Genomic DNA, 15,445 nt, shown 5'->3' on the forward strand with positions numbered 1-15,445 from the left:
ATGGGGAAAAAAAAGTCACACTCCGTGGAGGAATGCTTCCAGGGCTATGACCGCGAGTTGCTACCAGGCGCTCAGCTTTTAATTAAAAAAAAAACACATACTAGAAGATCTTATGTGAGAGCGCTTATCGTAATGTGTGACACCTCATTCGTATAAGTAAAGGACAGATATCAATAAGAGGTTTGTGCGTGACATCCCACAACATTACTTACAACATACTTATATGGTAAGGGGGTATCTTGTCATCCACGAAGCGTTAGTGAGAAGATATAATGATCTTTCGAATTCAGTTTCATTCTGACTTTTGGGGCACTTCTGTCATCCCATGCCCAAGCTCTTGCAGTAATGAGTCATGCGGACAAGTGGATCGAAATTGTATGAATGTATTGGGAGAATTGTATCAGAGCTGCTTGACATTGAGCGCGGGACGCAGGAAATTTCTTGGGTAAAAGATTGTGCTGAAAAAGGCAGCCTGATTGTTTTCGCTTTGAACCAGTAGACATTATTAGATACCTATATTGATGTTTGATATAGCTCAGGCTATGAACATTATGAGCGCGGAAAACGCACACTGACGCCGGTTGATTAGTTAGAAGCGAAGCAACGCGACTTACAAACTTTTTTTTACTATTTTCTACAAAGCAGCATGACAAATTGATAATTATTAATTCTAGCTCATTTGTAGCGCCAAATAGAAGAATCTGTTTGCCTAGGTATGTAACATTCGCTACACAGGAATCTTCAGTGTTCAGTGTAGAAGCTAAAACTTTATATCGTTCTCAAAGTCCGCGTCGGGATGGTACGGCTTCGATTTTTCATGCTGGCTGCTTTAAAACGCCAATGAGCGATTTCTTCCTTTTTTTCTAGTTTATTTCTTTACACCCCCAGAAAAGAAACAATCTTCAAGGTGCTCGATAACCTAGACCAGTCATTCATAACTACCATGACCGAACACAAAGAATCTTCAAAAGAAAGACGAGGTACCAGGGTAGCGGAAGAGGGAAGATGTAGGACTCATCCCCACACCTGGCAAGGAATGAAGCACCGGGAACTTAAGACCAGTATTCTTCACCTCGTGGGTGAGAAGAGCTTATACGTCGCAATCAATAAACTGAAGGCTACTCGAAACGCAAGGAACCCCGCGTAGAGGGTAACAAACTAGGCGTGGGCCAGCTAAACTTTCTCGCTTTCAGTTCTTCTCCCTTTCTAGCATTTAAAGGCCGTAATTACCGATCCAAGTATACTTATACAACCCAAAAAAGCGATCACATAACGACTGGAAAAGAAACGCACAAAGGGCGAAACTAGTAGCGGATCTACAGAGAGCGTTAGACGTTAGACAACGTAACGTACGTTAATATTTTCAGAAGCTACAATGTGGTACATAGGTGCGAAACTAAGCATGGAGTTTAAGCAAGAGGAAATCGACGACGAAGGTATATAGGAGGCATAACCTCCAAACGCAACCCGTGGGAAGCAAAGGCACCCAGCAAGGAACCATAACATCACCGTAGCTATAACAACATCGTCATCATCATCAGCAGCAGCCTGACTATACCCACTGCAGGGCGAATGTCTCTCCCCTATTTCACCAATTAACCCGGTTCTGTGCTAGCTGCATCCACTATTCAACACTGCTATTCAGCGTACCACTCATCAAACTACCAAGACGGTTAAGAAAAAAAGTTGCCCACGATTACGTTACTTCCTAATGCAAAATTTGAGCGCAGCTCGTCAGCTGTTTCACATTTTTCGATAGATTTAGGCAAAGATTACGAGCAAGACATGTATGTACTATTACAGACAACTTTTTTTTTTTAATTTTTCACACATATTCCTTCATGAAACACTCCACTAACAGTTCTTGACTGTCATGAAGGAAGCTTTGTGGTCGGAGAAATGAAGAGAGCAATTGTTATCAGGAGGTTGCGAGAGGCAGCGCGTGGGCTCATGGAAACGTTGCGCGGCGAAGAGACTAATGCCACAAGCTGCAGACGAGAAGAAAGAACCTTCGCAAATATCTTAAACTGACTCGAAAACGCTATAGCCAAATTTATCAAGTATTCCATCGAATTTCTAGCAATATATGTTTTAAAGGAAAATGAGGGCGGGATCCAGACCAGGCCTTCCTCGAAAGCCAAGGGACGATCGGCTAGAAATCCGGACTATCAAACTAGCTGTATATATGCAAACTACATCAAAATATGGTGTTTTTCTCTGCGGGTGTGTGTGAATTCTCGGTTACTGCACATGCGACACTGCAGTTTGGTGTGGGCGCTCGCATTATTCATGAATGATTATCTTAGCAGTGTGCACCATGTGTGGTCGCGTCTTCCACTTGAGCTCTGAAGCGTGTCTTTCATAACTGGTTCACATGAAGGGAATGACGCAGTATCTGTCACACTTGCTTCTATGGACACCTGAATCGCACCGTAAGTGAAGGAAGAAAGGTGGGGGTGAAAGTGGAGCTGGTTACGAGGGACAACGCCGAAGCCGCGAAACCCAGGAATAGGCGCCAAAGAGCTGCACTCTAAAATACCTGAAATAGAACACGCCGTACATGCTGGCGACATAATGATATTGTTAGCCATCTACACAGAAGTAGGTACGCAGGAGCCATTTCAGTAAGCCACGAACACGGCGTCGATCTTAAATGCGCCAATAACACGTCACAGCTCGTCGGGGTACGAAAGAAGCCACGGGGAAAGAAGCCCAGAACAGCGCCAAAGATCGGGAACAATTTGAACTGAGCGGAAATCATCCCGTCACCGAATGTTATGGTACTCGAAATTGATGCAAAAATAGGCAATTACCATTACATTGCCACAGATTAGAAGAGACCATGAAACTTACCATGATAATAACCACCCGAATAACGAATCCCAAGCATCGCCTATAAGAAAACGATGTTCGAAGTTTAGTACAACCACTCGTGTGCAGCTGAATCACATATGCGGTTCCGTACGCAAGCCTCCGATCGTCAGGAACGAAAAGAATAGACATAAGCTCACTAGAATGATGTGTAAGCAAGCACTGGGAGTTACAAGATGTACACCCAGGGAGGCTATGACCCAGCACAAAGCTATACTCGCTTATTATATACGCAACACGGCAAAACTAGTAGGATCACCCTAGCGAACTAAGAAGAAAAGGCTCGAAACGAAAACCAACACAGGAAGACTCTGTAGTAAAAGTAGTAGAATAACCAGGAGAAATAAAGAACGCAACCCGGTGGAGACATCCCCATTGCAACAAGAAGCAAAACACGCGTAGCACCAACACCCGAAACATGCATTCTGAGCACCACGTGGCCAATGGAATCGCGCGGGCCAGGTAAATAGAATATGTGGTGACCTGCTCAGACACAGAAGATAGGAGAACATAACAGAGAGAAAGGTAGTATCAAGCGTGGCTGCCAATACCAAAGACCTAACCTCAATCGAAGAAGTTTCTGACAGCATTAGCACTAACCTAGCACTAATGCGGTCATCACAACCTCACAACAAGCAGCATGGAATAATGGAAACGAAACAATTTCGGAGTAAGCAAGCATTGCTAGCTAACTGCTGATCATTAAAAAACAGGTAAACCATATTGGTTCCCACCCACAGATCTTCCATAGTGATTGCGCTGGCCAACCGGATGCTTACAAACGGCAGAGCAGAATCTGGGGAGCCTTAAGCATGCGCAGAACCATAATAAAACATAGCGTATTGGGAATAAGACATCTACGTTAAAGCAGACGACTTCATAAGGAATATGAAATGGTCCTACAGAGGCTGCGAGTCCACATGTTCCCATCCCTATAGCATTACTAGCATAATCAACTAGGCGGACATGGTGGTGAATTTAATTTTTTTCAGACGGATTGAACGGCATAGGGCTCAGTGGCAGCAAGCCGATAAATTGTCATTAGTCCACTAATATCTAAATATTACGTTTTTATTTTTTCCTGGGCGCAGTGGAATTACAAAACATCATTGCGACTCCTGATATCCAACGCCAAAACTATGCGCGCAAAATGACAAGATACCGAAACAGACGCCAGACATACGCCGGAAGTGGGTAGCCCCTCCTATAAAGCCGAGGGATTCTCGGTAACGGAAAATGCACGCCCATGTTATAAATTATGCGGGACGCTCAGCTAGATCATAGCGTACCCCGTTAAATGCTCCCGACTTGGCCATTTCGCTTCGACCCACTTCAGCCTTCATCCCTTCCTTACACGCTCAGGCTCCTGAAAAATGATTCGGTCCTCCCCATTCCTTGCAACATGTCCCCAACAGAGCACGCGGTTCGCAGAGATGAACGGGCATTCCCTCCTGATCGCTTCACTTTGGCGCACAATGTTGTCTCTCCCAACGTACTAGACTTAGCCGAAGTGCTTTCTATGGCAGAAGCGGTAGACCTTGCTCCACACTCTGCGACTGACATCTATGCTCGCATTGACAATCAAGCAACCAGGCCGCACACCATCTGCATTGAGGAAAACATTCTTATTTAAATGACATATTTACCTGGAATGGATTCTTTCTCACTAAAGCACTGAGGATGACGATTTGACTAACTACGCCCGCCTCCACGTCTCCCTAAGTTTCTCTATCACCACCAAGAACTAGACAAAGCCAGCAGCATGTATACGGCATGACTAAGGGACGGGCGATGAAAAGTCAGTGAATGAAACTGCGCGCTTGCATGGTTCGGACAAGTGGCGAGGAGGCATCACGTGGCTTGACACAGATCCACGCTATGAAGCTTCATTGCTGTCTTTTCATCTCCATCCAATAGCCATGACTTGTAGGCTGCTCGCTTTGCTAAGTTTTTGGTGGTGACGGTTCCTGCCGGGACCCCGCAATAGAGTGGTTGCAATCCCCTCTTCCAGTTATAAACTTCATTTTGTCGTTTTGGTTGATGCTCTCGGCTCAATGCGATAATTGTAAAATGCCTTTACAGCCCACGTCGACAACATATAGGTCGCTGACGCCTTCCGAGGGAACTATACCTCAAACACACTCCCTCACCACACCTAATCTAATCTGCACTGGGGAAGGAGAACGAGAGAAGAAAGAAGATCATGATGGGTGAACTAGTACACGGCTGGTGGTGCGCGTGTTGACAGCGTTGGACTATAAGCAGCTGAAATTAGCAATCTTAACACGTGTGGAAGACCGAAAGGGGTAGAGGTTATGGTGTGGACTTTTCGTGGGGAGATTAAGTAAATCTCTTCGCGAACGGTGTCAGTACGGGGTCGAAGAGCGGTCTTCATTACAAATACCTGTGGCCGACGAAAAGAGGGATCACTGCGAGGATCTACCACTGCTTCCGACCTGCACTTGCCTCACTGACGCGCTCTAACTCCGAGAGAAATAGCGGCACTAGCAACGCACTCTTTACTTCTGCAGAGAGATGCCTGATCCAACAGGCGAACCTTGTGGCCACGTGGCTCAAGCATTGTGTCATAGGGTGCATAACCGGTGCGGTGAATTCCACACGACATCAACGGTCTTGACAGCGTGAAGTTTTTGTAAATTGACGTCCGGGTTCACGCCACGGACGACAACAGTTCATAGGAAGAGAACGCGGAAGACTGAAACGGCTGTTCTTGTAGAAGCCATGCCTAGGGGCGCGGGTACTGAAAATTACGAGGAACTTCCTCCTTCAAAGATCACCACTCCCTGAATGACGCTGTTGCATATGCAAGCTTTTTTTTTTTTTCTTGAAGCGAATTCATTCTTATAAAATATGGAAAGAAATGCGAAATGTCCGCGTCAGGATTGCAGTTTCTTCAGAAAAGGTCATGTGAAGGCAGCCGTTGATTTATCTCATTTTTGTTTAGTTCGCAGAATGTTTTGCAGGACGGCGCTTGCTTCCTGACCCGCCCTATACCTACACCAGCGCCCTCATAGTGTGCAGGAAAGACAGCGAGAACATTGTGTGATAAAACGGACGCGTCGGTATGGCAAGTTCCCGCAACCGTCATTTTACTGCCGCAACAAGAACAAGGCTATTTACTGCGTCTATTATCAACGGTGACTTTTCTTGTATAGCCGGCACAAGCAAACCGAACCAGTGGCCGTGTTTACAATTCGATTCCCGGCCCGTAGCAGCTGTTGCCTGTGACGTATGAATGAATAGCCAGCTAGCAATATCGCTCACCTACCACGGTACCAATGATTGGGCTCATCAGTGCTAAATTAATAAAACAGAAGAATATTATATAATCTTTGAAGTAACAGTTGACACCCGGCAAACCACGCTATTAGCCAACTTCAATATGGAAAGCAAATCCGACCAATAGTGGATGGATAATGGCTTACGACAGCGATACTCGGTAACTAGCGATGACAGGTAAAATTTCAAAGAGCATTACAGACACTGTGGTAAACTTTATTGCAGATTTGGTATCCTATTATAAAGCAAAAACAGAATATAACAACTGATGCCAGCAATAAAATTCTCTCGAAATCTGTGTTGACCAGGAATTGCAGAATTGGACGGCAAGTCGGTTATGCTAGAAACCGTAAGGCACATTTCCTGGGGTTACCTCCGCCTCTAGACGACCTCGCTATTGCAGGAACGAGGCCGCGTTAAAAGAAAAACCTTCATTTTGCGGATGTGTGCCCGACGATAAAATAGTGTGGTTTTACTAGGGTCACCATGCAGCAATTTTTTTTTTTATAAATATACAAAACTCTTTATTGACTGACCTATTTTTCTTGCTTGCACTGCATATTATTGTGAACGTTGACCCCTAACAAAAACGAACGCTATTTTCTTTACGTATATCTTAAAACCGAGTTATTTACGCTGCTTATTGCTGGTGAATGATATTTCAACTTCGACAGGCTCACCAATATTTACAAACGAGAACACGAATAAGGTTATACGATCGCCATAACTTGGGCACTTTGTCCTCCGGGTCTGTGCGTTTACTACTCATAGAGACGCTTATGCTAGCCTCTGAATTACGTGCACAAGGATGTCGAAACGCCTGCTCGACAATGGTTACGAACAGGGGCACAACGTCCCTGCTTTCATTTTTTTTTTAGTAACATTGTTTGCTGCCTCAAGGCACAAAGAGAGTTAGTTGTTGAGAAAGAGACTCTTATCTTCTTGCTAACTTGGGGCGCGTGGTCACAAACACCTCCCCAGACCTACCTCTCTCCTCTCTTGTTCCGTATAGTAGCAGCAAAAAGCTTTATCGAAAAAAAAACAGTAGAAAGTAGCAGTCGGAACTGCTCTCAACCTCGGCTGCGTATTAAGAGATCGTGAGCACAGTCTTATATTCCGGGTTTCCCAGGGGCCGTTTGGCTGTCGCATGGTTCAGCGGCCGCGCTTTTCCATGCTCCGATGCCCTAAGCCCGCGCGTCATAAAATCGCTGTCGACTTCCTTCCGCTGGGCGGCCTGACCTGCGCCGATTCTGGCATTATACTTGCAAATCCAAGAAGCGCCCAATATGCTGCCCAAAACGGTCCGCGTTTGCAATTCATACAGCCTGAAAAGAGATGCCGATGTGTCAGGACAGATTTGAATCAGGCGACGAGGAGTTTATGCCGCAATCTTACAAGTCTGGACATGTTGGCTTTTTGTAGTGGTGACCTTGATTAGTTATACATGTTATCAAGTTGGCTGGGTGCCAAATCAACCTTGTGAGTGCCCGGACGTTCCGCAGGAGGCGGTTCCAGATGAACGTCAACCACCCATGGTTCTTTGATAAGCATGGAGTCACATTTTATTCAGTGATTTTGAATTTTTGAACCTAAGCTGTTCCTTCGGTGAAGTGCCCACGAAGCAGGCTTCATTGATCGTAGCTATGTTTCCCTTGTGAATGAGCGCCATTCATGGTAGAGTACGGTGGAAATTAAGATAGGTGAAGCTTTCTGGTTTAAGAACTTGGCTTTTATATTTTTCACTCTTCTGATAAAGTATTCATTTTTCGTCCAGAAAGTATATTATACCTGAGTATTTTCTGGGAAAATTTCCTTTTTCAGCGTTTCCTTACGGCGTCGAGTGGAAAGTTGGGAGGCTTGTTCGGAATGTTTCTCAAAACAGTATAGTTGAAAGTTTGTTTCTTTTTCTAAAGATCTGCAACCTTAAATAATAGTGACAGAAGCAGTTCTGCTGAACCCCGTCCTGAAAAAAATAAGGTGCAAGGAAGCAAAATTTTCCAGAGACCTCAACCAATGCCTTGTGCATGAATAAAACTATAGCATCAATAGGGTAAGTCAATGTGAATGTTTAGACTAAAAAAGTTGTAGAGGTTCAACAAAGCTCCCGTCGCTTCTCCGGCTTCGATCTTGGAGCGCTTCTGAGTTTGGTAAGCTTCTCGGCAACGGGCTAGTCCAGATTCTCGTTGCTCGATATGGTCTCAGCAGCCTGTCTGGCACGACTGTTCTCTGTCTTTAGCGAGGTGGCTTCCTCTACGTCATGCTGCTGCTGCTGCTGATGATGATGATGATGACGATAATGATGATGATGATTTATTGACTCTCTTTTTGTGACGCCACCTGGTGGATTCGCCCGACACTACAGTCGTGGAGTTGTGTCATCATGTGAAACAGCCTTTACTCGGAGTAAAAATCTGATGGAGTTGTTTTCGGCGCCCTTTTGAGGAACTTAAGAATGTGCGTCGCCACTAAATGTGCATTCTAGGGCCCATATTACAGGGCTGCGTCGTTTAGAGAAGTGTCGTTTTCGCCTTCACCTGGTTGGTTGAAACACCAGAAGCGGATATACTAATTCGATTGCGACTGCGAGCGGTAACTCCTGGTTCTAGCATTTTCATCAATCAGATGAAGCGAGAAATACATTTTAAGAATGACGCAATCCCGTATAAATACGGGCCCACGCTTTTTAAAGTCACACTGGCTGAATTTGATGGAAGAGACAGTCAGCGCAGCCCTGAACTTACACTATGGCGGCATAGGTTAACTGGAGACTCATATTTTGATGTACACAGGCGCGAAATATACCACACAGACAGCGCTTCCAATGTTTCTTTTTTTCCTTCTCTTCTGCACCATTTGCCCCGATGTGTTTCCGAGCTGTCAATAACGCTTATGTGTTTTTGTCATTGGTGTAATGGGACGCGCAATTAAACTATTGATGGCCTGTACTCTCTACGATGTGGTGTTCTGACTCAACAATGATGTTATATCCTCTCTTGTTTACGTTAAGAGCGATACTGTAGTCATTGTAAAGCTTCCCTTCTACAAGGAATGGCGTAAAATAAATAATGATACAGCCCTACTGCTTTTTTATTTCATTTTTTTATATATGTATGCTTCTATTTCTCTTTTCACGTTCCCAGGCATGGCAACACATCGATACCGGTTGATGGGATTTCATCAATTGTTGCTCCTGCTGGCCGTGTTCCCGGGACCGGCCTTCCCGCTGCCAACAACTACGGCGAGGCAAGGACCACTCAAGGCATCCGCTGCCCACAGCGCCCTGCGTGCCGAGTTCCGCGAAGCCCGAGGACCATGGAGCACGCTGTACTTTTCCCGAAAGCAGAAAACGGCGACCGGTACACCGACGCCACAGGGAGGAACCAAGGCGCCCAAAGAGGTTCGCTTACTAGTCGCTTCACTTACCCCCCCCCCCCCCCCTCTTTTTCTCCGTGCTGATAAAGAGAAAGAAATAGTGCATCAAATGGTCCGGGAAAGGGGATGCTGTGGGAAACGCGGGCGAATAAGAAGTGGCATATAGCATTAGCAGTGACATATGAATTAAGACAGGAACACACTTTGCCTTATGGCATAGGATAACCACGTTCTTCTTTGTCTGGTCTCAAGGTTTATGGAGCGGTCTTTCGTCAAGAATGAGCGTGCTCAGTTCTCCATTTTGCTTCAGGTGCTTATTTTCCCCGATGCCATCATATCATGGCCACAAAAATGTCCAGAGGATCCTGTGCAACCATAAAATAGTCGGCATCTAGCGATGCATCGAGACTTTTAAGAACATGTTACGGTATTTGAGCAAACCTGGCTTGCACGTCAACATACAGATAATTCAGTGCGTTAAAGGGTAAGCCGCGCGTAATTGAGAAGAAAGGAAATGTGACAGCTCTCAACAGGGTAGTGAAAGGCCAAGAATGAGTCCTCGTATATTTTGATCTCTCCGTTTCCTAACCGTACTAGCACGTATAATTTTCTGTTCCACCACACTTTATTGCTGCGTCATAGTGTACATCGGCTTTATTGTGTTTTTTGTCGCTTCGGCTGTGACATCTGCATTTTCCCGTCACCCATATGCAGTCGCAGAGAATTCGCATTCCATATGAATCGTTTAATTAAGGAAGCAATGCTGCAAGATTTCACAGCGTTTAATCCGTGTGTTAACCACTCACTAACTTTCTGGCACCTATACTTAATGCATCACAGCATCATAGTATTCGAAAGACGTTTTGCACAATCACACATGCATAATTTTGAAATAAGTGTACTGTTGTGCCTTAGAAATTACCTTTGCAAATAATAGCGACGATATTGTCACTATCCTTTAAAACACAACGCGTCACGTTTGCGAAGATAAGGAATGATTAGGCATTCATTTATATGCTTCAATGTCCACTTGCATTTTTTTTTGCGCAGGTCAAGAAAAGGGCCAACGCCAGCACGACTGCTAGTTCAACGGACCAGAAATCGAGACACTGGACGATGGAAGAGCCCACGGCGTCACCACCGACAAGCACGCCACCACCGATGACCACGAGGGACTACTCCGGCCTCTACATCTCACCGCCCATCATGGTATTGGACGGCAACAGCCACGGAGAACGCGACAATACTCGCGTAGTCCATGACGTCCTCGTTGTCAAGAACCGTCCGCGACGTCCATCTACGCTTCAACCTCCGTCTTCAAGCCACTCTCAGCCTACCATCATCAGGGACAGAAGACCTCCGCCCTTCTGGGCGGGCACCGCCATTCCTTCCGGTTACGGAGTCTCTCACGCCGTGCTCATGAACAACCACAGACCTCCTTCGGCGTCGGCATTCAAGAGGCCCTTCCCAGGTGTCACGGCTATTCACATCTACCCGCTGACGACCGCACCATCTTCGACCACAGCCGTTTACCCTTCTCAGGGCACCATAGCCTCGATGCCACTCTCGGTGTACGACACGGTGGCCAACACGACCATCGTCCACTCCAACATCATCACGCTGTCCAAGCCGACGCACACCTTGTCGCCGCCGGTGTATGAAGTGACTACGTCCTCCCCGCCTTACATGGAAGAAGACGAGTACATCACTACAACTGAGGCGATGACGGAGTCCACCGAAGCATCCTCCTCCCCATCTGCTCCAATGAGGCCGCCGGCCACAGAGCCGCTGCCCGCCTGGGCACTCCAGCACAAGCCTATGATCACCACGTCGGCGCCTTCGTCCAGCCTTGTGGCTCCTATCGGTTCCATGCCGGGAATATTGGGTCCCATCGGAAACCTGGTGCAGAAGTTTCCTACCGGATCTCTGTCCATGTTCCAGAACATAGGACGCGTCATGGCCGTGCTGCCGACGATGCTGGCCGCCTTCCTCCTCACAGCTCTGCTGTTCGTGTGAAAGCTCGTGCGCGTGTGTTTGTGACAAGATGCAGGAGGCTGCACAGACAACTGTTGTGCGCGGCATGATGTAGACGGTGTTTTCAACAAATAGCGTGTACCCGCGCTTCGTGCGTAGCCTATCCCCTATATGACCGCATCTTCTATTTTCTTTCCATTGATTGATAGAAAGAACTGCCATTCTACAGTCGGTTAAGAAGAGCTTCATTCTGCGGACTAATCTGCACGTCGTTATGTGCAGTAGCTCTTGACATAGAAAGGAATTCTTGTTCATTGCTAAATTATTTTAGTGAAGGCCTTGCTATTGCATACAAAGAAATAGCTAGAGGTCAACTTTTCCCTCGCCAGAACAATTGAGTGCGCATGGTTGGACCCCTACCTGGACCTGCGACGGTGTTCACCAATGCTGGTACCGCATCGTGTGGACCATGCTCAGTCATCCTCAGTGCTACAAGTTCAGGTCTAGCGGCCTTTATAACTGTGCCCCTTTCTTAAGAACAAGACAAGAGCTTCATTCTTTTCCTTCCTATCTTTTGGCTATTTTAAAGCTTGAATGCTTGTAGGCCCCGCTAAACCGTTTCTCGCAGGACCTCACTAAATTGTATACACCTTCACGTTTCCTAATCGTATAGCTTTGAATCGTTTTTACTGCGGTTCAAAGTTCAAATGCGGTTAAAGAAATGCATGCATATAGACAAATCAAGTTATTGCTTGTAAAGGCAGAGAGGCCGGCAGGAATGTTGAACATCTGGCCTACTACTCTACATTTGAGATGGAAAAGAGGGGAAGAAAAAGGGTCATGATGAGTGACACCGTGGTGAGGAGATGGTATGAAAATACACAGGTTTTGTTCTTCTGCCCCCAAATTTAGTGTAGTTGGCTTAAATGAGACACACATTTGTCACCATTGAAATCTCTGCTTTTAATGATTGACTGCGCAACTGTGCGACTGCAGCGTCAAACTGGGGGAGTTTCTGTTGCCTCGGTGTCGACGCTTGCATCGGTGACGACTTCGGTTTGTCTCAATGTGAAGGCCAAAGGTCAAGTCGTGACTGGCCCCCGCCATTGGTTATCATGTATGACAGTCTCATGACTATGTTTTGCTAACCGTTTAGCGTTGCTGTGTAGCTGTTGCTATGCACGAGCATGACACTGCAAGAAAGAGAAGATTTTGCTCGGCGTAGTAGGCACAGTGCCATGACTATACATGGCTAACTGTTACAGTGTTGGTATGCATAGGCATGGCTTCACAAGCAAGACAAGATTTTGCAGAGATTAGTGATTTTGCACTGATATACTCCAATCATTATCTAGAACCAAATTTACCATATTAACCGTCTGAACTAATTCGTAGAATTAAGTTCCCCCCAGGTGTCCAGGTGGGTTATTTATAAAAAGGGAAGAGGGGGTGAGAAGTCGTGTTCAATATATCGTACTCCGAAACGCAGCAAAGCAATATGCAAGGAAGCTACACGGAAAGACAGATTGCAGGAAAGGAAATCAAATACCAAAAGAAACGGCAAAACGAAAGTTCCCTAAGCAAGGCAAGCTTATGGCAATTTAGTAACGCATATCGACCAGACAAGAAAGTAGCAAAAACGGAACATCGCAAATCATGATACGTCATGATAGCACACACGCAAAATGAAGAAAGCACCACCGCAATGCACATATTTAAAGCGCGAAATTAATTAAAAACCAAGGTACGCGCAGCAAACCATGACACAGAGCTTGTACTCTCGCTGATATTAATGTGAAAACAGCGGCAATGGTGTAGTGATGTCATAAGCAGCATTATGAAGAACGCCCCTTGAGGAAGGTCACAAGAGCACGACACGCTCTGTCACGCCGTGATGCACAGCGATGCGTGAAAAGGACATTGTCATAAATCTCACTCACACCACCGAGAAAAAGACTGCAATCATGAGCAACTGGCAGCAAGCCTGCAAGGCGTACCTCAACGGGGAACTCAGGCAAGCCGCCGCTCACATCATGAGAAATCACGCTCCCGGTGCCCGCACCCGTCACAGTATTCTGCGGATTCCAGTTCGCTAATGCATAGAGGGCAATGAGGTGGCAACAAGATAACTCGAGGTCGTACATTCCAATCCCCGTCGCCGTCCACCTCTGAGCCTCTCCACGAACATACGGCGAAATCATAAACTACCACCGACTTAGTCGCAGCCCCCCACAAAGACCTCACTCGACAGGAAGCCATTATATGCCGAAACCTGCAAGCCCGCACACCTGCGGCCAGTTACCGAAGGCCACAATTACCGAAGGCTGCAGTTTGCAGATTGGGGCATGTGACATAGCCTGTCCGAGAGATATGGCATTCATCTTTTTCCAAGTGGATGAATAAAAAGCCGTACCACGTTCAAATCCAAGAGTGCAGAGCATCCCCCCCCCCACACGCACACACATGCACGCCCGCCCGCACGCACATACATGGGCGCACTCAGACACCCATGGTGATTTCAACGAGTCGATTAGAGCTGGGCGCCTGAACCCGCACAAAGCGACCTAAACCGCTACACAGCGAATCACCCTTGGTCGACCAGCAGTCGCATCCCAACGGCGAAATTGTTGTGATTGATAAATAGGCAGGTGTGCGGCCCTCTGCAACTTGCTTTCGATGAATTTAAACGCTGTAGACATTTTTCAATAGACGCACTTCGATATATTAGCGCAAAAAAGAAACGGTGATGCCAAATCACATGGAGGAAGGAAACAACTAAGGAGGGGCCCTTGCCATTCCCAATGCATTAGAGAAAGTGTGGCGGAAGTGACGCCCAAATTAAGGGTTAGCCAAGTCAGGCCATTAGCAACGGCATCGCTGTTGATGTGAAAACTCGGGCCACTAGCAATAGCGTTGCTAAGAGCCCGAGCAACGTGAGCGTCGCGGAGAAAGAAAATGCGAAGGGTAAAGGAGGAAGAGAGACATTGCAGCGTCCTGTCGCGGCGCGGCCGCGCCGGCTTAAAAAAAAGTGACGTCAGGGCCTCTTCTAAGTTATTTCCTTCCTCCATGCCAAATCACCTCAGCCGACTTCGCTAAAATCGTTAAAAACTGCCAAAAAATTCCGGAAGTAACCACATCACCGGCTAGAACTTCCGGCGAGATCCGACTTTGGTCGGCGGATCAAGCGCCCTACCTTGCCCCGAGTTGCTCCAGACGACCAGCGGAATACGCGCAACCGATCCCGATCGACCAGTGGAATTCGAAATTGTCATCCCGGGGTAAGAAAGGGTGCTCCAAAGCGACCAGTGGAAATCGCCATCACACACACACACTCACTACACTTTCGTTTCGCTTCGGGATACAAATAGCAAAGAGATCCACATTATGATACGAAGAAATTCGCGGGTGCTTACCACTGTCGCGTGTGCGAACGACAAGCGTTGCAGGCATTGACGCAGTCACTTCACTTGTTGTCATTGAAACTTCTGGTGCAGTTGCACTTAACCTATTATTGTTCTAGCGTTGAAGATTTCACACTCGTGCAGCTCTGAGTCGCATGCAGCTTTTCGTATTCACATTGTGCAAGAGGCCCTATATATTTATGTCTATTTATTACGTGCATGCTGTCAAAATGCACTTTGCCGGTAAAGATCAGCTTTTATTTTCAAGTCAGAGCGCTGAAAAGGGAAGACATACTTTAGTTATGTGATGCCACGTAGTAAAGGTATGTCACGTTTTCTGAGAAAGACTTGCGGAATGCTTGTTTCCCAGTCTTTAAAATATCATGCGAATGAACTTAGCAGAAGTGGAAAATGAAATGCTCACATCAGTGAAAATTTATTACCGTGATATTCATTTCACTCTGTCTGAGCACAACAAATTTGTGTTTTTATATGCAAGACTTTTGAAAACAATAACCGAAGTATTC

General features: G+C 46.3%; 1 protein-coding gene across 1 annotated transcript; it reads left to right on the forward strand.

Annotated features, from left to right (window-relative positions):
• The first annotated feature begins 9,313 nt into the window (after positions 1-9,313).
• Positions 9,314-11,690, forward strand: LOC146176143 (uncharacterized). The gene is made up of 2 exons (XM_084580921.1): positions 9,314-9,568; positions 10,594-11,690. Exons 1-2 carry the CDS (start codon positions 9,314-9,316, stop codon positions 11,557-11,559), a joined length of 1,221 nt encoding a protein of 406 aa, XP_084437047.1. The 3' UTR covers positions 11,560-11,690.
• The last annotated feature ends 3,755 nt before the right edge of the window (positions 11,691-15,445 follow it).

Source organism: Amblyomma maculatum, chromosome 10, assembly GCF_055883805.1.
Source record: "Amblyomma maculatum isolate TAMU_Amacu chromosome 10, ASM5588380v1, whole genome shotgun sequence".
Classification (NCBI taxonomy): Eukaryota; Metazoa; Arthropoda; class Arachnida; order Ixodida; family Ixodidae; genus Amblyomma; species Amblyomma maculatum.

Bases quoted from the DNA above. Each gene is read 5' to 3' on its own strand.
- LOC146176143 (XM_084580921.1), top strand. From the start codon at position 9,314: ATGGCAACACATCGATACCGGTTGATGGGATTTCATCAATTGTTGCTC. The intron at 9,569-10,593 runs GTTCGCTTACTA...TTTTTTGCGCAG, and splicing joins GAACCAAGGCGCCCAAAGAG to GTCAAGAAAAGGGCCAACGC.